This window comes from Amblyomma mixtum, chromosome 2, assembly GCF_055824585.1.
Source record: "Amblyomma mixtum isolate Tamu chromosome 2, ASM5582458v1, whole genome shotgun sequence".
In the NCBI taxonomy this organism is placed as follows: domain Eukaryota; kingdom Metazoa; phylum Arthropoda; class Arachnida; order Ixodida; family Ixodidae; genus Amblyomma; species Amblyomma mixtum.
In genome coordinates, this window is record NC_143013.1 from 260813407 (window position 1) to 260837097 (window position 23691).

Here is a 23691-nt window from a genome sequence, read left to right on the forward strand (position 1 = left end):
TAGTTTATTTACGTCTTTTTTCAAATGAGGGTCCCATACTGTACAGCCATATTCCAGCTGAGGTCTGATAAGGGTATTGTATGCAAGCAGCTTAACATTGGAAGGGGCCGACCTTAATTTGAAACGAAGAAACCCTAGTTTCCTAAGGGCTGATGTACAGATTTTATTAATGTGGTTAAAGACACACCAACGCTAATACGGCAAACCAGACAAATGCAACATAAAAAGGAAAAAGAAAAATTCAAACAGGAACCGGGTAGTTTTCTAGAATACGTACTAAATTATTTATTGCGATGCCCTCACGGGGCAGTTGGTTGTCGCGAGCTATGTAAAAAGGTCTCCATCGTTGCTTTGATGGAAGCTAGTCTGGGACAAGGAAGAAGATATTTATGCTAATCGGCTTTAGAGATTATCGAGAAAGAGTAACACTGATTACCGCGCGGTAACTACTCTTTTCTGAGCGGCTCCGGGCGCTACCTTCTAATACTATAAGTGCAGCATCCCATTCGTGCATCTTGTGGTAATCAGGATGAGAGTCAATCCTTTGCCTTATAATAACACATTTTTATGAAGTGCACGGCGAGCGCGTTCTGTTTCCGCCTATGAGTGGTAAGTATTGACGACGTCTGCGGAAGCGACTGGGTTTGTCACGGCTGGTGAATGTGACCGCTAGTGAGACTGAAGGTAAGTGATGATTTTAGCTAACAAATCGGCTGTGAGCCCGCAAGTAAAGAAAAACTGATCCCTAAACTAATCAAAATGCAATTTTAACTCAGGTGCCGCGGATTTAGCAGCCAAAACCTTCTTCCGGAATTTAACAGGAAGTCCGCGCAATATGTGGTTTGATAACTTTAAGATTGGAAGGCCACTGAGCAATCTTTGACGAAACGAAAAAATTCGCTGACTTCGACGCACCAGGATAAAGTATTTTTTTTATTGAGGCTTGCATCAATAAAAATAAAGGCTGCAGTAAAACGTGCCTCAAATTCAGTGGGGATACTTTCTGTGCACGCCACAGCGCAGTCCACGTTCCCAATATTCGAAGAAACGCTGTTGCATTATTGCCACGCCGTGCTCTAGTTATAACTGAAGACTGACTGATCGACCAACGCCTTTAAAGGTAATCAATCTAGACCGTATTACAGAGCTCTGCAAGTGCGCGTTGCCATAGGAAGGTAGAAACAATGACGTAATAACGCAAACTCCCGCATAACATGGTGCACAAAGAACAGACACAAGGGGAGCCGTAAGAAGACATTTACATACCTCAGGCATAACATGTAGTCCCGGAGAGTTAAGAGAATTTGAGCTGGAAGAAAACACTGCCACCGCACTCGATCGCAGAAGTCGTACGTGATTTATATGTTCTCTTACCTGATATTGCAAGTGAAAAAGGTGAAAACAGCTTTCGAAAAACTGAAAAGAAAGCCTCTAATACGTTTTCCGTGAACTGAACAGTTTGCAGAAAGTCGTCTCACGGACTACCCACTGAAGGAACAAAGCACTAAACAGACTTAGTAACGGCATGATCATCTACGAAATTCAGGAAATATCTGGTCAAGGGCAAGAAAGTAAATTAGAGCAGGCCGGGCCGTGGCGACAGCTTTGTTGAGTCAGTCATGGGCGGTTGTAGCAGTAGCAACACATTATATTAACGCATTTACCTATACTCTAAAGCAAGAATTAAGCAAGGATTAGTCAATATGCTAAGTTTTCGCCGGCTAGTGCACGTTTTACGTACCACTAGTGCGTTTTTTATTTTAATTTGTGTGGTGCTTTCTTTCAGACCGCTGTTTCCGACAAGAGAAAGAAAAAATGTGTTGGACAAATATTTAGGAGAATCCCTCTAGGTAGAGTAGATTTGTAATGAGGGAGTAATTACTCATTGACATCCACCCGAGTGCAGCCATACGGCTACAAAGGAAAGCTGTACAGCTTTCTCAGAAACTTCGTATAAAGAAAACTTCGTCCTGGTCCGGGGTTCGAACCCGGGACCACCGCTTCACCGGAGCAGTCGCGGTGGTCCTGGCTTCGAACCCGGGACCAGGACGAATTTTTCTTTAACTACGAAGTTTCTGACAAAGCTGTACAGCTTTCCTTTGTAGCCGTATGGCTGCACTCGGGTGGATGTCAATGAGTAATTACTCCCTTATTAGAGAGAAAAAATATTCCTAGATTTCTTGAACTCCTTCTCCGGGGCGCAAAGGTGAGAGCTGTATCTGCTGCATTCCTCCTCACCCTCCGTCCTAAGCGTGCACAGCAGTGGTGGCGGAGAAACACCGCTTGCGAGGAGTTTAGTGACGTCATCAGGTTAGACGTCAGCATAGGCTCGATGAACGTTTGGTTCGAGTCATGCCTAGTTTCGTAGTGGCAAAACCAACTTTGAAGGACGGAAGGAAGGAAACAAAATGTTTTAAAATACGCCAATGACGTAAACGTTACACATCTTTCGGGTCTGCTTGGAACTGTGCACACATGTGGAAATTCTATGCGGGGCTGGGGAGGAAACAGTCGCTGGATTTTTGTGGCCATACTTCTAAATCCTAGCTCGTTTTAAGCTGCAAGTTGTTTCACTTAGCAGTCTCTTCCTTCCTCGAACTTTCAAGCACATTAAGTGGGCTAAACAATGTCCTCTATGTGCCCCTCTCCACCCTGCCCTACAATCTCTCATTCGTACATTTAATGCCCATTGTACTTGCCTCTATTGCAGCTGGACGGGCAAATTACCACCAGCTGAGGGCATAAAACGGTTTAATGGTTTAAACTTCACACCTGCGTCAAAAACTGAAACGTGCCTCAAAAGGCGCAGAATCGAGGAAATTAGAGTTCTTTCTGGGAGAAAGTAAGTTGCCTTTACACATACGATTTGCATGCACTTTTGCACAATCTAATGAGGTTGATTTGATCTCATGCCGAATACGAAATATATAAACAAGACCGAAAACTTCATGCTGAAAAAGCGTCGGGCGCTTTATTTCAGGTTAGGCCATCCGGTGGAAGTCATCCGTAGTAAAAACGCAACTGCCCTCAACAAGCACGTTGACCACAACCGCTACTAAATTCTGCTGTTTTTAAACGCTGAAACAAAAAGTTTTTGTCGAATATATGTTAATAAAAGATTAAGGTAACGGGAGATAAGTCTGACTACGCACAGACAAGCACAGCACATTTGTGTCAGACTGATGCGTGTGAGTAGGGCGCAACTGGTTCGAAAGCTGCGCTTTTAAGATAAAAACATAGGTTAGCACAACCTGGCTTATGCAGCTGCAGTGGCTGAAGGAATCCACCAGCGCTTAGGTGACAATCAAATTCATGAAAAGCAGAAATACCTGGCTAGTTCAGAATCAAGTGTCGTTTAAGGTTTCTTAATTATTCCTCGGTACTTCACTGCGTAATACTCCAGAGTCTCCTATTCTTTCCTTCGACTTTAAAAAAGTTACATTACGATCGCTGTATATATGCAGTTCCATTTAAGCAAAATTCTACACGGAAGGTTAATGAATAAAATGAACACAAAATTCGACCTGTAATTTCACGAAAACTTCCAAGAACTGGAGAGGTGGCTTGTCAAAGCTTAGCCAGACAGTGAAAAAATAACACGACCGTATAAAGTCAGCACAATCCTTGAAATATGAATGCAACGGCTTATGAACTAGCTTTAACTCTTCGGCAGGTCGTACCATGAAGGTCAGAAGCGCGGAAAATGCTCTCCTCATCGTGCTGGGGTACCTGGCACAACAACACCTCGCATCCTCCAAGTGTCCAGTCTTGAAGGCTCTCGTCGTTCCTAACTGGGCTCGGGTGAGCTATATTCGTGTCAAGTGTGTTTATACTTCACCCTGCTTACAACTCTGTGCCCCGCTGAAGGCTTTCAGACACGTTGTTCGTAGCTGCACTGCGGACACATACTGCGCACGTCGTGCATGGAACATCACCTCTATAGCTTCCCCCGCGCGCATAACTGCGCAATCACCAACAATTAGGCGGTTTTTCTCTGTTGTTCCCCCGAGCTTCTTTACAGTCTAGCCGCCGCGGTGGCTCAGTGGTTACGGCGCTCGGCTGCTGACCCGAAAGACGCGGGTTCGATCCCGGCCGCGTCGGTCACATTTTGATGGAGGTTAAGTGCTAGAGACCCGTGTACTGTGCGATGTCAGTGCACGCTACAGAACACCAGATGGTCGAAATTATCCGGAGCCCTCCACTACGGCGTGCCTCATAGCCTGAGTCGCTTTGGGACGTTAACCCTGTAAAACCGAGCCAATCTTTGCCGTCTTGTACTCCTTTATGAAATTTTGGCTTGACGAGGGTGTTCAATGTTTGCCAACCGTCTGTAATCATATATAGGGGTATATGTAGTACATACTGCGTATGAGTGCTACATAAGACATATGCGGGTAAACGGGCGCACTGTGTACGGTGTACTAATGCGGGTGTGTACAGTAGGAGGTTGACTTATACCTGAGGCGTGATATGAAGTAGGCTGGAGGCCTAGGTCCTTATAGCTAAAGAACATTTTCACTAAGGCTAACAGGAAGGTTTATTTTTTCCTCGCTGGCAAGCATATTTGAAATTCAGGCAGAATAGATAGTTTGGGCACTTTATACAAGGGGATGAAACATAAGCTTTGCATATTTCTTAAAAATTAGGCGGTAAAAGGTACCTGAGGTCCACCTTTGTACATAGGTTACGGTGTTAGAGGGACACAAGTGCGATAATTGTCGCCTTCAGGCACATAATTACCTAAAACTGATTAACTAACATTTAATGCGATAGAAGTTATGTTGTCGTCATGCAGTTTTTGATTTCTCCGTAAACAAATTCTGTAATTGGTCGAGCCGAACCAGTGACATGTGACATCATCATAACTTGACAGCGTGCTAGCTGGCAACCTGACCACAGGCTTCTGAGCAACCCGCCCGACGTGGCAGGTGCACCGCAAAATTTTAACTATATATACTATCTTATACAAGGTGCACACACACACACACACACACACACACACACACATATATATATATATATATATATACATATATGCATGCATCTTGTATAAAATAGTATATATAGAACCGCCTATTTACCTTCCGATATACGCGTCGCTGACGCTGCGTCCGCGTCAAGACGAAATTTAATAAGTGGGACATGACTGCAGACACGCCGTTCGTAACAAAGCGCCAGTTTTGCGGAAGTCCTAGTAAAGGCTGGCAACGCTGGCTAGTTGGCGAGCTTTCAGGGGCATGAACTTAGGCCATTTATCTGGATGTTGAACGTAAATTGGCTTATTTACTGCGCGGTTTTGTTACACATAGCCTTCAAAAGACAGGAGAGTGAACAAAGAGAAGTGCCCTGTTAGTGCTCAACAAATAAGGTTCTCAAGTTGGTAGGTTTTAGAGAGGTAACGCGTAGTCAGAACAAAGGAGTCAAAAACGCCAGTTCATGCTGTCCTCTCTCCAAGGTGCAGTTGGCAGGGGTTGAGTGGTTTGAAGTGCTCAACTACCCTGGTCCACTCAGTAAATGTGCGGTGAGGAAGTACCACCCATTCAACGAAACTATGGACTGGATAGAGAAGGATGAGTAAGTACCCTCACTCGCCGGAGTTTAAGGCGAAGCTTCATTTCTGCACGGCTAAGGAGTCTTGCTCAAAGGCTCACTAAGCGTTACTGCCTCGTTTCTCGAAAAAAAAATAACGGTACCTCAGGCTGCGGTCTGCTCTCACCGCCATCTCTGAAGCCGTTTTTGGTCTGCGTATTCGGCCAGACGACCCTCGTCATCAGACAAAAGTCACCTTGATATTTCTTCGTATAACTTGCTTTAAAACTACGTACTGTCTTTAGTAAAGTTAACCATTTTGGCAAAATGGCAAACCATTTTGGCAAAGTAAGGTTTACCATTGTCCTCACGTTTTAACACTTTTCGGTATTTATGGGTGCAGTAAAGTATCGCTGTATGGATGAAAAGTAAAAAAACTGTGATGCTCGGTTACTTTTGACAAAGGGGATACGTGGGAACGGGTTTGCGAAGTAAAAAAGAAATGCTTAGCGAGGGCTATATTGATGACCAATATAATGTACTCCACAGATGTGTTAGAAGCAGTTCTCTTGTCGCCGAGTTATAATATTTATCTTCCCTAATGGGATCCTGTGCGTACTCTGAACCCTCGGAAAGTTCACCAACCTTGCCCTTTTAATAATGCGAGTACAAAAAAAAATCACTCTTAAATTGTGAGGTACTCTCCTTATAGAATCATAGCAAAAAGCTACAATGCAATTTTTACCTGGGCTACTCGACTTCAGATCTAGAAGCCAAGGGTAAAACCGGGATTGCTTTTTATTTGAAGATCTGTTCTCATCCTTACTGAGCCAAAGCCAGCAGTCGACTTAATTCACCCTCCAACTACAAACAAAATTTTATTCTTGGAGAGCTTTTCTATGGCAACCACAGCAAGCTTTCTGGCGTTACGAATAAAGCAGCTTAGTGTAATTAAATAACACGGCTGCTTCGACACAGGTCGCTGGGAGCTCTCTTTGTCCCCTATTACGTTGAACAAAAGTTCCTTGAGCCTGCACAGCCTTCCAATTGCTTGCACACCAGCTGCACGCTTTGTGAACTGTGCATTGAGCTTGGCAGGACGTCGGCACATGATTGCGTGGGAGAGCGTTGATTATTCGACTCACCGCATTGCACACTGCGACGCGCCGAATCGTCAGGACTGCGTTATGAGTCAATAATTTTCCGAGGACGAATAATTGCTGGCATGACGGATGCGCTTAGCGGACTCCATTGGTCCGGAGACGAGGCGGTGCTGACGTAACCACCGTTCCATTAGCGCGTTCCGTCGAATAAATCGTGGCGCAAATCCCGTCGTTGAATGTCTATCGAGTGCACAGAGCAGGTGAAGCCTAATTCTGCCACTCTGGGCTGGGACGGCTTTCGCCATTGAGTGCCCTGAACGACTTGTTAACGTGACGCCACCTCCAGTTGGTGGAAAATTACCTATTGAATTCGCTGTATTTCAGTTTACAAAAAATGTCGGATTTCGAAGTAGAAGCTGCAGTAAGCGGCTTGAGAGTCCTGAAGCAATTCGGGACGATGGCAGGAGTGCAGAGCATTTAGAAAACTTACAAAAGAAAATATTATAAATACTAGCGCTAGTGATCAGGCAAAGGGTTATAAGCCGTTCAGACTACAAAAGCTTTCCGACTTTTATTCAGCTGTACTGTTTAAGAGATCAGAATAACGCACGTTTTATCGAAAGATAAAGTTTGAGGAAGACGTGAAAAGTTATCTAGACAAACAGGTGAAGCGTTCGCCGAAGATCACTTCAATTCGCTATCTCAGAATGTAATACTCGAGTGCAACTTTCTCCTCTAGAAGTGTGGTCTCGAACCATCGACTGAAAACCTAGCTACTGGCTGCGGTCGGCACTCACGCGTCTAGGAACCTTTTCCCCCTGACAGCAGATTCAGAACGCAATACACGCAATTAAAAAAGTGATTCGTAGGTGAAATTTGAGTTACGTCCACAGGTTTAACAAAATTTTCAGCTCGGAAAGCGTATGACTGGTAACAGTTACACCTAGTGGTTAAAATTGCTCTAAACCTGGTATGATATTTAGAATCAAGGTATCTAGCATTTTATAGATGCTATGATTCTTAGATGCGTTTACAATTGATTCTATACGCCATGGAATGTTCAGAATCATTTTGTAACTATGCGCATGAAACTTATTTTTGTCAGCTCTAAAGACCTAAAGTGCCCCCCAGAAGATTGTAGAGAAAAAGGAGCCTGATGGGCAAAGCCTAACCCATAGAAAACACCATATTTAACAGCAGCCGCAATTGGCAGCTTCACATTATTGATACAGCCACTTTAAAAGGCAGCTTTCTTTTCTTGATCGTTCCCAGGTCTGGAGTACTTGCTCTGCAAATGCGAAACTGCTGTCCTCTAAGCTGGCTATTTTGATTTCCTGGAACAACGCTTTCAACTTGCAGCGCCTTAACAAGGCATCATATCGCGATATTTTTTCTCAAGGCTCCCAGTGGCATAACTGATATTCATTGCGCTAGAGAAGCAACTAAGCGTCGGCTCAAGGTGACAACGCGAGATCGCTGTTGTAGCGTCACGCAGTCATTCATACATAATGAAGCTTAATACAACGCTAAATAGAAAATGGTGTTCTCAGGCGAAGACGACTGGAGGTGCGCATTTCAAAAGTTTGGGATGTGACAGTACTCAGTGTCGTTTGCTCCTCAGGTCTTTCGGCGAAGTAAAGCGACGGAAGAGGTACGACTTCATCATGGGAAGCCGCCAGCAGTTTCTTAATAAAGACAGTGAGTATTCTTCAAGCAAAGACCCGGAAACTTGGATGCGTCTTAGGTTTTGAAAAGCTGCTAATGTGAAGTTTAATAATCCGCGGAGCTAGATTGCATGTCCGGAAACCATCCGGAAATTTTTCATTTGGTTAAATATAGGAAACTATGGCTGCGACACTCGTATTTCTTTAGAACTGACTCCCTATTCGGAATCCGTACACTTAACCCATCGTTAATACCCCTTGTACAATGCAAAGCCTCCTTATGAATAGACATCTTGAACCATATTCTAACATCTCTCTTCGCTGCAGAGTCCAGAAGCCTGTTGACTTCAAGTTAAAAGCACAGCATTTGGGATCGACAGAAGTCAAGCGTTTTCGCCTGTTACGGCAATTTGAAAATCTGGGTAGTGAGATTCTTGGACGAGCAATAAAAATAAAAATTAAAACCCGCAGAACACTTGAGGAATTTATGGGTGCGTCATTACGCTGTGTTTTTATGATTATTACGCCAAAAAAGTGCACGAGCTCACCTTTGCCTTTGACTGCCTCCAATCACATATAAAAGAAAAACAATGTTGTTTTCATCCGCTCAATCGGCAGTGCTTATGCCATGCATTCTCCCTAGCGGACAGCCTTGAAAAACAGTAGTTAAGCGACGTAGTTATGTAGGACGTGAGCAGTACGCCCCTATAAGAACAAAAAACAACCACGTTTTCAAGCCTATAAACATATACAGGGTGTTTCACCTAACACTTTACACAATTTTTAAATATGGGCTTTTTTAGTTAGAACAGCGCTTTTTTCGGCGCAGCATTGCCAGCGGTGTAGTACATCGGAATACAGCTAGGACGTGATAACTAGAAAGCTGGTTAACCAATATTGAATAGTTAGCTTTTCAACTATTACTGTTAGGCTCCTGAATTATTCAGAGACGTGTAGTCCACTCAAAGTAATATCCATAGCAGTTTTATGAATTTCGAAACGCGGTTACCCTCGGCGCTGTGGCCCAACAATGTTTGGCTATTTCGACTAGTTACGTGCGCTAGAGACGTTGGTTTGTCTGCAAGCTTCTCGAAAGCGCATGTATTTTGGCACGATGTAGCTAAAAATTGTTGGGCCACAGCACCGAGAGTAACCGCGTTTTCAAAAGTCTAAAAACTGACATGGATATTGCTTACGGTAGGCTACACACCTCTCAGTAATTATGGACCCTAACAGTAATAGTTAAAAAGTTAACTCAATATTAGTTAAGCAACCTGCTAGTTAGCACGTCTTAGCTTTATTCTGACGTACTACACTGCCGATAATGGTATGCCGAAAAAAACGTTCTTCTCACTCAAAAAGCCTTGCTAACTTGCGACTTGTTAACAGCTTAGTAGTGAAGAAACAGGAGCATTAAAACAGCGTCAATTTTATCGTCATACGACGCCCTCAGGTAAAAGTGGCATTATTGCTATTTTTCTGTCGAGCACACTTTCTATTCCGCCAAAAAAGATGTCAGGTGTGTTTAAGCCACGTTGTTCAATGTTTTCCAGGGTCCTTCTTTCAACAAATTTTGGACAGCGACCTCGCAACGTGGGCGTTGCTACACATCTGCTCCGAAGGAGGTGAGTGCAACTGTCAGGGAGCTTTAGAGCGTAATCTGGTGTCAAAAAATAGCACTTCGATGTTTAAAGCACGCCATTAGTTCATGTTTTTTTCGCTATAGGTGGCGCCAGTCACCTGAGTAACCAGGAACGATTCAGATTTTTTGTAACGAACAAAGTGCACTCCGAGAAAAAGTAACTAACTCCATCAAGCTAAAACTACAAATAAGAAATTAACCAGAAACAACGACCGAGCAATAAAAGCGTTGCGTTTGACGGTGTGGTTTTCAAACCTAAAAACAAAAATAGACACCTTCCAGAAGATGTACTGAAAGAGGAGCTGGGATATGTTCCAAAGAACAACTTGGAAGGTTTTGCCTCAGACTAATATTCAGTGAAGGAAAAAAAAAAAAAGATACGGGATGAGGCCATGTCAAAAAAGAAAAAAAAATGATAAAACTCCGGCCGCGGGAGTCGAATTTCGATGGAAGCAAAATAAAAAAAAAACGCCTGTCTGCTGTGCGATGCCAGCGAACGTTAAAGAAATATCAAAATATTTTTTTTCCCGGAGGCCGGCGTTTCGTGACCTCGTAATTCCTCCATGATTTCACGTAAGCTAACGCGTAGCCACGTGTTTATAAGCTTCAAAAATATACGTATTACAAAAATCCCAATCACGAGCTGCCAATTAATGAGGACGGACGTTTAGGGTGTGCTGAACGCTCTCCTTGCAGCGAGTGGCTTCATTATAAAAAAATAGCGAAAGCAGCGACGCCACTAGGGGAGTGAGCAGGTGCAGTGCAGCTGAGAAAGATGCAGGTGTATCCTTGGGAGAAAGGGGGCCGGGGGGTACAGAGGTGACAGCACTGTATATGCCCTGTGTGATGAACCCAGTGGCGCCTGTGAGTGACAGTAGCTTCACAATGGCTGAAAAATTGCCGAATAAACAAGTAAATGTCTCAAGGCGCTTAAAATGACGCAGTCCGGCGCTTTCCTGTTGTTTGTGTCTCCTCTGCTGTCGCTGTTTTTGCGCTGCATGTACTTTCATTAAGATGGGTCACCGTCTAGCCTATACAAAATTTTTGATGCAGTCCGGTTCGGGGCAGAACTGAGCAGTGGGTGATGCGAGAGGCATAACTTTGCCTATTTCAAAGGTAAGCGAAACGCGATATTCTCACTCGCGTCATATGGTAACGGTGGCCAGCGCGAATCAAATCGAATTGGATTCGAGTACTTTATAACGAAAAATCCGCGCGAGGAGCAGCGACAAACTGCCATAAGGAGACATAAACACAGCTCATTCATTCATTCATTCATTCATTCATTCATTCATTCATTCATTCATTCATTCATTCATTCATTCATTCATTCATTGATTCATTCATTCATTGATTCATTGATTCATTCATTCATTCATTCATTCATTCATTCATTCATTCATTCATTCATTCATTCATTCATTCATTCATTGGTCTTTGTTGCTTTACAAATGTACGCAAACACTGCTCCCGTGTGTGCCTCATTATAGCTGTTTGACTCTTACTCATAGCACGGTTTCCCTTGTTTTAATGTACTAACTAGCCCGGAACTTTACTCCTGCCAAATACTTAGCGCGCAAAAAACGTTCTTTCAAGATGCCTGTCGTTACAACAGATTTTTTGTAATGTTTTTTAGGAATAACTTTAAATAAGAGAAAATTTTATAGTAACAATAGAATTTTGTGCAGTTAAGTACTGCAAAAGGTCTGCAGTATTACAAAAAATAGTACAAAACAACATAAAAATCTGTCATTACGAGAAAACTACAAAACATCTGATCGTATTTTTGACACAATTCTGTCGTTTTTTTTTTCGACTGGATGTCCTAGCTTTATGGGAGCTTGCTACACTGCTAGCACAAGAAAGCTAAAAAGTCTAAACGAATACTTTGTGGCTGCACGATTATGTCCAAATGAGTTTTGCAGCGTTAAAAACCCTGCCCATCTGAGACCAAATCTTTGCAACTAATTAAAGCACACAAAAACCTGACAAACAGCAACCAGCTATAAGTTGTAATTATGCATACAAAGAACTACGCAAGGTGTACGTCATATCGCGACATAACACCATAACGGCTACCCTCCAGTTCCCAAGTACCAGGCTTATGCTTTGACAGAGTGCCTAGTTTACCGAAGACTCACTGACATACTAGCGGAGGCGCTGGATGCCCAGACTCTTATACTGAGAGATATTGTTTGATATGCAACTGTAAAATTGTTTCTCTTTTTTACGCCTTGGAAATTTGCAGACAGGAAGTCCAAGTTCGCGCTGACACTCAGGGAGCCGCTGAGTGTGATTCCAGCGGACATAGAGACGCGTGTGTCTCAGACTCTGCAGCTGGCTGGCGTCAACCAGGAGATTAAATGGACCAAATCACCTTGCATGCTTGACCGCACCATACAAACCATTTTCCCCCAACCTGCTGCGACGCTGTATCCGCCACCGGACGCAGTCCTACCGTACGATATAGAAGGAAAACCTGATCTACCTTTAAAGACCGAAGGGCCGCCAGATGAAGGCAGTCCGTCAGAAACCGAACCACCGCAGGAAGATGATATGCCGGAAAAAGAGTTGCCACAGGAGGCGGGCATACCGGAAGAGGTCGGCGTTCCTCAGTACGTCACTGCGCCTCCGGACTCCAGTGAAATGTCCCAAGAGGTGTCCGTGTCGCCGGAGACGGAGACCGCGAAGGAGCTGCTCCTGATTCCGATCACAACTCCGTGGGTGCCTTATGAAAACGACGAAGAATCGTGGTGAGGAAACGCAGGTCTGACCTGCGACTCCTCTACAGCGGATTGTTGTGCTCGCCTGGTACTAATTTGACTTTTAATTGATGCGCTGTGCACCATGTGACAACATGCATGCCGCAGGTCGTGCGTTCTTTTCTTCTTTCTAATGCAAGAAATGTATTGTTTTCGGTATTCCTCGTAAAAAAAAAGTTGAGCTCGTCAAAGCACAACACCGTTCACTTTGTTTTCCCTCAGAAGAAAAGGCGATGAAAAGACAAACATTTCTTTGTACTGGTGACAATGGTGAGCCTCGGGCAAGGCGGGTTTATCGGTGTTAGAGAACTCATTGTTTACGCGTTAAGCTTTACATGAAAAAATCAATACTCTCCGTATTACTTCACCATCCGCTTCTAGACGGGGCTAGAGCAAATTAAATTTAAATACTGTACTGCACCCATACTGGCTTCACAGTCATAGTCCACTGATTAACGCAATAAACTTTAGCCTCGCTGAAGTCGAGCGCAGTCGTGAAGTTGGCAGTTTGCGTCAAGATGAATACGGAAAAGTGCATCTGTCAGCAGTTTTATATTTCTTGTAGCTTGTGGCTTCAGCAAGCACGATAGGCAACTACTTGAGAGTCGGCGGTATAGCCAGCTCTGGGAAAAGCTCTGTGAAGATGCAGACAGTGGTTAGCAGAAACGAGATAAATCTGTCGCAGTGGTTCATGGTTTCGTTTTGTTAAATTACAGTACTGCTATTCTTATTGCACAGCCACAGCACGGGCTAACAGGCACAATGTAACAAATGAAAGTCATAACACGCACCTGAAGGGTTGAAAAAATCTACAAAAGTACGCATAGACATAAAGGCAGGTGGTGAATCCCAAGAGTGCACAGGCACGAAAACGAAGTGTATGTTTGCGCTGTTGAGAGCACCAGGCTGATTTTTCTTTCTAGGTGGCCCCTGAAGAGGCTCCAGGGGAGTGTAGATTTCCAGCTTACACTCAACGTCGCAAGCGTTCTCCGCAATGGGAAGAAACTAGTACGGCGAACACAGTTTTATAAGTAAAAAAAAATGGTGCCGCATTTATTGCGATTATTTTTGTTTAGGCTTATTCGGAAGCTTGCTACGGCTAAACCAAGACGTGACGGCTAGTCGTGAAAATGACGACATCGGACATTTTGAGCTCGCAGGCTTCTAGTAGATATCGATATAACATAGTTCAGAGCACGTATTCAGGGGGCCTTTCTATGGATAATAAACCCACCCTCCCATGGCGCCCATATGCAGTGCAGTTCCAGTGCACGTTCAAGAACACCTGACAGTCTGGAGACCTACACTACTGTACCTTTCTCTCTTTTCCATCCTTCATTCCATCCTTCATCCTTTCTACGAGCTGGTAGATTGGACACCACACAGGCTCTCTTTATTTTTATGCTTCATCAAAATGAGGTCGCCCTAGCTAGGACTGAAGCCAAGTCCTGGGACGTTCAACTATGACTTGAGGGGGACACGACGCACACACAAAAAAAAGTTGTCCGGCTATTATACTCCAATTCTTACCCTATTCAAGAAACTGTTCACGAATTTCATTGACGTCTGCGCTCTGGAAACAGAAGTTTCTCTGCCGCCGCGTTGGCTCAGTGGCTATGGTGCTCGGCTGCTGTCCCGAAAGACGCGGGTTCGATCCCGGCCGCGGCGGTTGAATTTCTTTGGAGGAGAAATTCGAGGCCCGTGTACTGTGCGATGTCAGTGCACGTTAAAGAACCCCAGGTGGTCGAAATTTCCGGAGCCCTTCACTACGGCGTCTCTCATAGCCTGAGTCGCTTTGGGACGTTAAACTCCATAAACCAAGCCTAAACCAACCAGAAGTTTCTCTGATCGATCTCGGGTGACGGACACGCTTGGGTGATGGACGCTTGTCGCTGACGGACGCGCGTCCTTCCTTGTCACCGCACGCACGGATATACGTTTGATAGCGACCGAATATTACACGTTTTTAGGAACCCAGCGGTGACGTTTACCGGTTTACTACTGAAATACTGCTGCCGCGGCCGGGTTCAAACCCCTGAATTTGGTACCAGCAGCCGAATGCCAAAGCTACTGAGCCACCACGACGAGTCGAAATTAATAGAAAAGATTAATATCGAGAACCAGCCGCCGGGATATGGCACTCGGCTACTGACCCTAAAGACACGGGTTGGATCCCGGCCTCGACGGTCCAATTTTGATGGAGGCGAAATTCTAGAGGCCCGTGTACTGTGCGTTGTGAGTGCTCGTTAGAGAACCCAGGGAGGTCGCAAATTACTACGGCGTCCCTCATACTCTGAGTCGCTTTGGGACGTTAAACCCTCCTAAACCATAAACCAATAATTGGTTTTCATAGAAATCAAAGGCGCGGTAACTAGCTAATTTCTCAGTGAACACCTCAACCGTACCGCGAGGGAAGGGATGAAGGAAAGAGTGAAAGCAGAAAGAGAGAAAGAGAGCCCTAATGGAAGATTTCGGAATAGTCTGGACCAACTAGGAACTTCAGCGTGCACTGACATTGCAAAGCATACGGGCTCCTTTTTAGTTTTACCTACACTGAAAAGCGGCCGCCGTGGCCGAGGCTGAACGCAGGCCCCGTTTAAATATACATGATGGGGGGGGGGGGGGGGGGGGGGGGGTAGTGACTGGTTCAACGAAGAGAAGAGTTGGTAGAAGGGCAGTACCACCTTCTTTGTTCCCAGTCACCATGCGACGCCGAAGATAATATACGGACGCTCTGTATTTCATTTGGACAAGAAGTAATGGAAGGTCAACAAGAGAGGCGTTGGATAATTCTGACTATCAAGAATTCGTTAACTACCCTGAAATTCTCGAACACCAGCAATGTGCCCTTAATGAAATGTTCCAGCTGCGGGTATATTTCGAAACAGTTTCCTGGAGAATTAACGAATTTCGAAACATTCCGCTGCGGGAACACCAAGCAGTGCACTGCGCCTGCACGAGGCGCAACATCGCCAGTGCTGGTATAATATCTCTGTCATCTCGCAATAACTTTAAAACCTATAGTCGCAAAAAAAGTGGCCCGGCATAACAAAGGGTCCTTGAAGTAGTGTATAAAATTTAGTGCTGATTGTATAATCTTCGTACCCGATTTCGACAACAGTGTAATCATATTCTATCGCTCCGTATTGTGGACAAGTGTATGCGCAGAGATGAAGGGGCGATGTTCCCTGAACCTGGCTCATGAAGCAAACATATTAAACTTCTAGCGCATACTCAGTGCAACTATATCAGCAGGCCGTTACACTGCGATCTTATAATATAAAAGACGCAGTCCCGATAGCAACGACAAAATCACTGGCACCCCATATGCACGCGTTATAAAGCGTGGGTGGTTCATGTCGGTAAGTCGTGAATCGGTGAACAGCTGGCAGCTGCTGCCAAGGAGTCTGGGCAGCGTCTCAGCGAACAAGCAGCACTCAGGCAGCGAGCCAATAATGTACACATTGTGTAGCTACAACGTTTCCTCACAGTCCGGCCCAGGCATAATTGAGCTGTTAAAAGGGGATGGTGCTGAAACGGGGCGGGGTAGCTTGCTCCTGGATGCAACCGGCCTCTCCACAAGAAGCCAAAAGGCACCGCGCCTTTGAGCACACAGCAGCTGCACCTCCTCTTCAATGTTGCCCGAAACACGAAACAAAGTGTTACCTCTCCGCTACTTTTTTTTTTTTTTTCAATAAGAACGTGGACTCCGAGACAGGAACGCCATTGCTACAGCTATTGCTACAGGGGAATGGTTCGACTGCGACGAATTGAAAGACAGAAGGGAATTTCTGGAACCATCCGAGACTGAGATCAACAGCCGGCTTCCTTTTGTGTCGGCTCGGTTGCGTCACAGGCGAGCTCGTTGCCGGGCTCAACAAAGCGAGACCCCTTTGCAGGGTCCTCAAGGCTTCTCCGCACCCCTCTGACGATACGGCGTGCGAGCCTAGGCGCCAAAAACGAGCCAGATGCCGTCACCGGCCGAGTGGCGAGCAGCGCCCCCTTGAGGCTAACGAGCCATCGCCGCCTCATTAGACGCCCCCGAAGAATGGAGGCGGCAGTTCGCCGCTGGTCGGGGACCGCGAAGAAGACAAGCGCGTCGGCGTCGTCGGTGCGGAAGAATGGGAAGACGGACACCGAGCGAGTGGCTTGGGAGAAAAAAAAAAGGCAGAGGAGAGAGAGCGCTGAGATGATATTACTCGAGGGCTACGCGTGGCAAGTCCGGCTTGTATGAAAAATGGATATAAAAAAAAAAACATAGGAAGAAGGCAACGAAGAAAGAATGAAATAAGCAAGAGGAAAGAAACAACGAACGATAGAAAAAGAAGGAAATGAATAAAGCAAAGGAGGAAAGAACTAAAGAAGGAACGAAGGAACCAACGAAGGAAGGAACGAAGGAAGAAATGAAGGAAGGAAGTAAGGAACGAAGGAAGAAATGAATGAAGGAAGGAAGAAAGGAAGAAATGAAAGAAGCAACGAAGGAACGAAGGAAGAAATGAAGGAAAGAAGGAAGGAAGAAATGAAGGAACGAAGGAAGGAAGGAAGGAAGGAAGGAAGGAAGGAAGGAAGGAAGGAAGGAAGGAAGGAAGCCAGAATACGAAAAGGCCACGAAGAAAAGAAAGCAAGAAGACAGAACAAAAAGAGAGAAAGAAATGACGAATGAAGGAAGGAGAGCTAAAAAGAAAGGAAGAAAATTACTTAGTTAATTGGATAGTTGAATGGTTGCTTAGTTGGTTGGTTAGTTAGTAGTGGGGTTTAACGTCTCAAAGCGACTCAGGCTATGATGGACGCCGTAGTGAATGGCTCCGTAAATTTCGACCATCTCGGGTTCTTCAACGTGAACTGACATCGCACAGTACACGGGCCTCTAGAATTTCGCCTGCACAGAAATTCAGTCGCCACGGCCGGGATCGAACCCGCGTGTTTCGGGTCAGCAGCCGAGCACCATAACCGCTGAGCCAGCGCGGCGGCTGGAAGAAAGAAAGAAGGCAAGAAGGGAGAACAAAAAGAAAGAGAGAAATAAGAAAAGAAATACAGAAAGAAGGAAAGGAAGGAAGAAAAAGGCGCGCACCTAGTTCTACAAGCGTGGGCAGATGAGGGCTGAGGATAAGAAAAAAAAAATAGAGGGAGCGCGGGGCAACGAAGACCTGTCTGACTCAAACAATGACCACTGCTTCGTTTCTACTCCGAGTCTCGCTTTCTACGTTCTCAGAATCTCGTTAAAACAGTCGGGCGTTGGGCCATCGTGTTTGCGAATGTTCGCGTGGGCCTTAAAAAAGAAAGAAAAAAGAGACGGACATGAAGGCCGCTACAAAAGGCACCAAATTAGAGGCAGCAGATTGAATCAGGTGAGCAGAATTATATCTGCTTTTGTCAGCGAATGCATAATGTGGCAAGACTCTCCTAAGGCTCCAAGAAAGAACAAAGGGCCGCCTTTGGCAAACCAATGCGCGAACAAGGATTCTTTCTTTTACGCAAGCCTGCTGCGTCAGCAGGTGGAATTAGTGGTACTTTGTTCAGGTTCCTTTCTTTCGGAGCGAAATGGCAAACACAACGCGGCAATAATCGAACAAATTAATTGCAAATAGTGAAAGACAAGGCAGCACAGATGTATTCTAGTTCTCGCTGCTACTATTTGGAAACAGCTATAAACTATTATAGTGTCACTCTGCTGAGCTGCCGTGGAAATCTGACGTGACCAGTCCATGCCAGACAATGTTTTCAACTCTTCAATTCAACTCACCTATATGCGCCATTCATCTGCTAAAACGGGAGTTTTAGGTTATGATAATCCATCGCTAAGTCATAACTACAAGATTAACCTTCACATAAAGTTAGTACGGTTATAAAAACCACAATAAAAGGAAGAGGTTAATTTTCTGTGTAAACGTGCAAGGTCTATTAGCCGCCATCATCGCGATGTCGAACGCGAAGATATTTCGATATCGAAGATATTTTGGAATGAGGATAAAAAACCGGCATAACTGAAATGTTTGCCAACTATGGCGCATGTTACACAATGAAAATATTTTTTTAGAATAGTTGTATCCAGTTCTTTTCCTGTCCCTGAAAAAAAAAAAAACAAGAGTAAAAAAGAGGTTCATGGGCAGAATAATAATTTTTAGAGCCTCCAAAGCGCAGCCTTCACTTGCAGCAGCTCGAACAAAAGATAAAGCAAATACGATTTACTTCCTAATTGTGGCACCAAATGAATGAGGTCATTCTTTCTTGCTCTCTCAAACCCGAATCTTTCTTGAGGAAAAATAATACAAGAAGAAGGAGCAGCTATTTTTGTAGAATCCTGTTTTCATTACTCATTTCTAAAGGGGTTTTACTTCCGGCGTAAGCAGCAGATTGGGAGTAGCTTAAAGTGATGGTGGGATTAAAAGAGGACGACCACAATGCATGCAGAGTAATTACTGCAAAGCGAGATAGGCTAGAAAAGATTAAGCGAGAGCTCGAGGCGCCGTACCTTGAGGATCAACTTGAGGAATTACTTGCTCGTTGGGCGAAATGTCTCTATGACGATAAAGACCACGATTCATTGTTCATTATATGCGTATACTTGCCGGATTCGAGCGCAGTTTTATTTTGTATATGCGTGAGGCTGTGCATGCATAATAGACTCAGCAAAGAGGATATTATAACGAAGACGCATAAACAGTGTTTTTTAGTGTCTAGATATGCAATACTGCACTGCATTTTCCAGTGCTTGAGTCATTACGTGGTTATTAGGCTTAGGTGCCAATTCAGGAGGTATACACTTTCTTCTTCCTTAATATTACTGCATAGAGAGGCTGTTATCAGAAAGCCGTCCTGAAGCCTGTTTTACCCCAGTACGTAAATGAGAAACCTAAGACCCAAGCAGGACAGGTTATTGACCCAGCATTGGTATTGGTGAAGGTATTGGTAAAGGCATTGGTATTCGTAAGGTAAAGTATTGGTAAAGGTATATATTGGTATTGGTAATGGTAAATGTCGGCCCTACAAAAGAACAGAGTGAAACCATACATTTCCAATACTGGGCTGATTAGTGTGCTACTTGGGTGTTCAACTACATGAAACGCTAATCGATCATGGCTGTCCTGCGCTTGGAGAAAAAAAAAAGCAAAAGTTTCCACAAAATAAGACGCCGAAGAAGTGAGTACCGGGTTCAACCGAAAGAAAACCACTTTGTCCCAAACCATTTATTACCATATTTATTCAGTTTTTGTTTCTTGCGCCTCGTTTTTAGTGCGCACGAAGTAATGACATGCTTCTGTGAAGAGAGCCTAACTCAGCGATTCTTCTTCTCTTTTTATTTATTTGTTAACAGCAATACATCACTTCTCTTTCTCCGTTATCGATTTAGGTTTCCTATCGTGTGAGTGAACAGCCTGAATAATAGTTTCCGCAAGTTGCCCGCGCAGCCAGCAAATGCGAGAATTTCCATTGGGAACCATTTTTCTTTGCCGAAAGAGGACACATATATATCGCCTATGCTTCTAACAAGGCCCGGATGGGAGAGTCAAATAAATAGGAAATGACGAATAGGTGTACCCCGCCCATCAGTTTGGACGTCCACAGGGCGTCAAAACCCCGAACGTATTCTACTCTAAAGCCATACCGGAGTGTGTTCTACGCCTCTGCATAATCATCTTTCGAGTCGTTATTAATATCTGCATTCTATGACGCAACTGGTTGGCGATGATCGGACAGGTATAGCTGGCGGCAAGGAAGCCAACAATGCGGTGTATCCCGTGAGGTCCATTTCTACGCTGCGTGAACAACCGTGAGACGAAGTCATTAAGACATTCAAAATAGTTAGCTCCACTTCTGTAATGTAGTAAGGTTAATGAGTGTGCAAAATGTACTGCGCTGTTAGAAATGCGCAATTCCAGAGTGTTTACAAGTGGCGCTATTTTCATAGCGCGAAATACGTGGACATACCCCGTAGTTTCGTGAACTAAATGTATTTTGGATGCGCCAAGATATGCTAATTTTCTAACTAAGTAATGAAAACTAAATAACTGCCAACATGAATTTTAAATTGGTCTCAGAATATCACCAGCAATCTTTTAACCATATCGCTTGGCTTGACTGATTGTAGGCATTGTTAAGACCCCACAATATGCAAATTTAAGCATTTCTTCCAAAGCGTCATTTTTTGAGAAGTTAAGAATGAAACATTCCTTTGTATTTCATGTTTCATCACGAAAGAAGCTAAGAAACTAAATGTTACTTTTTCTGTAAAGCCATCTGTGAGCTACAAAACGTAAAAGCTAAAAAAAACAAGAAAAACAATGCACTCTAAGTGAAATCTTCAAATCTAGAAAAACGGGAAAATAAAACGCCAAAAGTCACGAAATATTATAACAGACGTCGAAGCCGTTATCCTTGCTTCCGACCGTTATTACACCTAATAACAATAGAGCACGCGCCATTTGGCTAACTTCCAGCCATTTAGAAAATGAAAGATGCGGTGGGTTGTGCACGTTAAAGCGCTTCCGGTTTCAAATATTTAATCTCCTAACCTCTAACCAAGAGAAAAACGAAAAAAAAAGCAACTACGTGAAAACCCCGCTGTACGCACTCCTAGACTGAAGTCACCCAAGCTTCCTCATTCTTAAACGTCCAGTCCGCCGACTCAACTGCCCGTGAGACGAGAGAAAGTCTTCTCCGGCAGCCGTAACGTGCGGGGCACATCTCAACGAAGCTGTTGCGGCGCAATCAAAAAGACCTCCGCCGTCGCGAACACTGCTCAGAGTAAAAGGTTCGTACAGCGCAGCGCAATTTGCTCCCTGAAGAGAAGAAAGACGCTGCGAGTATGGATGGCGTAGGCTGGAAGGGAGAGGGAGCCTAAAGTGGAGGATGGAGATAAGATAAAAAAAAAAGCTAAAAAACTAACCACGCTGGTGATAACAACTACCATTTACTTTATTTTTAGGTATTTATTTCGAGAACCACAGCGCGGACAGCGTCATAACGATCGCCGCCACAACCGCGGCACAAAGAGCTTTCACCGCGGGCGCACTTAGCGGTGGTGCTGCGCCGAAAAATCTCCCTCCAAGATTACTAGCGGCCATGGGCTGGCCCATCTGGAGCACGAAGCAGAGACGAGGCATCCTGTTCCCGTTTTAGGGAAGAAAGGAGCTGGGAACAACTCAGGACACTCTCTCTCTCTTTGCGCAGGCGCGCATCTGTGTGTTCCTGTCGTCCGTTTGTTCCGAGCATCCTGTGCAATGCTCGGCCGTAACGAGCCATCATCGGCGTCGGCGCATGGAGTGCGCTTCTTTCTCGCTCTCCCCAAATTGCTCGGGAGAAAGGGAAGGTTGGTGAGAGAGGGGAGGGAGGGAAGTAGGAGCTCCAAACGACGCCGTCAGACAACGCACCCACGAGTCTGAACTATGTGGTGGCAACCGCTGCTGCCGCCTGAGTTGTGGCGATGTAGCGTCAGAGACAGTGCCGTCATGGTGGTTGATTTTGAGTTGCGGTGTAGCGCTGAAATTAGACGATTTGGGAGGAAGTATGGGCTGAGTGTTCACTCTGAACACCGTAAAATCGGGTGTTGCCCTTCCTTGTATGTAACTTAAATGCGGTCTCATGCGTATCCGCAGCTTTGCAAGGTGTAGTTGAATCGCGACAAGCTCTTCTTTATAATTAGAGGGACGGAGAGTTGAGTCAAGCTGCAGGAAACAACTAGATCGCCTCGTGCTTCAGGTTCAATGTTAGATGCGGCGAGTATATTAGAACAGACGAGCAACTACTACTTTCTGGGCGGACAAGAAAAACAAATAAAAAACCCGGCAAAATCTCCACAGCAATTTTCAACGACGTACTAAAAATCAAGTATTTATTTGGAATGCCTTGCATGCCATCGCTATTGCTGCTCCGTTCGGGAATGGGTTTGCAGGCCGATGATGGAGCAACAGTATCGGCCCCGTCAAAGGCAGTTCTGCGATGCACCTACAATAACACACTTACAATTTCTCCCTTTCCTACTTTCTTTTGTTTAAAGCACAAACCTTAACTCTTTCGCTACCGCGGAAAAATGCACGATTTGGAGCGTACTGAAAGAAAATTTTTTTTCTCAAGAACTAATACACCCAGCACATATTGCAATGCATGAAATTGTAGCTTATTAGTTACACTTCTGAATGAAACAAACACCAGAGTTTTGTGTGCAAAAGTAAATGAACATTTATTTGCGAAATTTGCTAAAAACACAAAAAAAGTAAATAGCAAAAACAATAATTACCGGCTGCACTAAGCCCGAACTTGATTAGAGGAAAACTGGAATATACAAACTGTTGCACATGTTTATAGCTGTCATTATTCACAGTTTCAGCTATGAGAAAAATTTACTGCACTTTCCATGGCTTGTCAAGTCAGAGGTCATGACTGTGGTGCCACTGTGAAGAGCAATCAGAGGTGAAGATGTGAAGTAGAGGTAGACTGACAAGTGCTTCACATAAGGTTATATCTTTGTTCCTCCCTTGTTCTCTGATAGCAGAGCTTGTAGTTTCTTCTTTTTTTCATTCTTTTCGGTTGGTGTTGAATGGATTATATGAGAGGATTGGGGACGTGGACTTCTTTTCCCTCATCATACCCGAAGATTTCTTGAATGAGCTGCTCCCTGAAAGCCAGCTGATAAAATTTGGCATTTTAGGCAAGCTCTAAAACACCAGGATCGATGAAATAAGTTTTATCGATGTGGTTCAAAAGCCAGGACACTTTTCAAGTGTTGCCAATAGAAGCTGCCGCCACTGAATCATCCGGGTCCGTTACGTGCAAAAAAACAAAAACAAAAAAGCGAAAAACCCATTTTGAGAAATTATTTTTGATGGCAGAGGGCCAGAATAGATTATTCTGGTATTTCAGTAGGAATACAGTCGTGGCAGGTCAACGATTCCAATGTATATGATGATTCCAATGAACATCAGAATCTCCAACAGATTCACGTCTTCTCATGAGCCGTCACGCCGAATTTGCTGAAAATCTTCATCCATGCA

The 23691-nt window shown here is 44.5% G+C and overlaps 2 protein-coding genes across 3 annotated transcripts in view; one reads left to right on the forward strand and one right to left on the reverse strand.

The window, feature by feature from the left end:
- LOC149363749 (uncharacterized) overlaps positions 1-23691 on the reverse strand; it is a 295934-nt gene that overhangs the window by 151738 nt on the left and 120505 nt on the right. The gene's annotated exons all lie outside the window — the stretch shown is intronic.
- LOC149363751 (uncharacterized) lies at positions 3682-12695 on the forward strand. Its single transcript, XM_089569979.1, has 5 exons — positions 3682-3801; positions 5456-5574; positions 8254-8330; positions 9850-9921; positions 12187-12695. Exons 1-5 carry the CDS (start codon positions 3682-3684, stop codon positions 12693-12695), a joined length of 897 nt encoding a protein of 298 aa, XP_089426105.1.

Excerpts from the sequence above, each read along its gene's own strand:
- LOC149363751 (XM_089569979.1), top strand. The coding sequence starts at position 3,682 with ATGAAGGTCAGAAGCGCGGAAAATGCTCTCCTCATCGTGCTGGGGTAC. Across the intron at positions 3,802-5,455 it reads TCGTTCCTAACTGGGCTCGG|GTGCAGTTGGCAGGGGTTGA; the intron begins GTGAGCTATATT and ends CCTCTCTCCAAG. Across the intron at positions 8,331-9,849 it reads GCAGTTTCTTAATAAAGACA|GGTCCTTCTTTCAACAAATT; the intron begins GTGAGTATTCTT and ends AATGTTTTCCAG.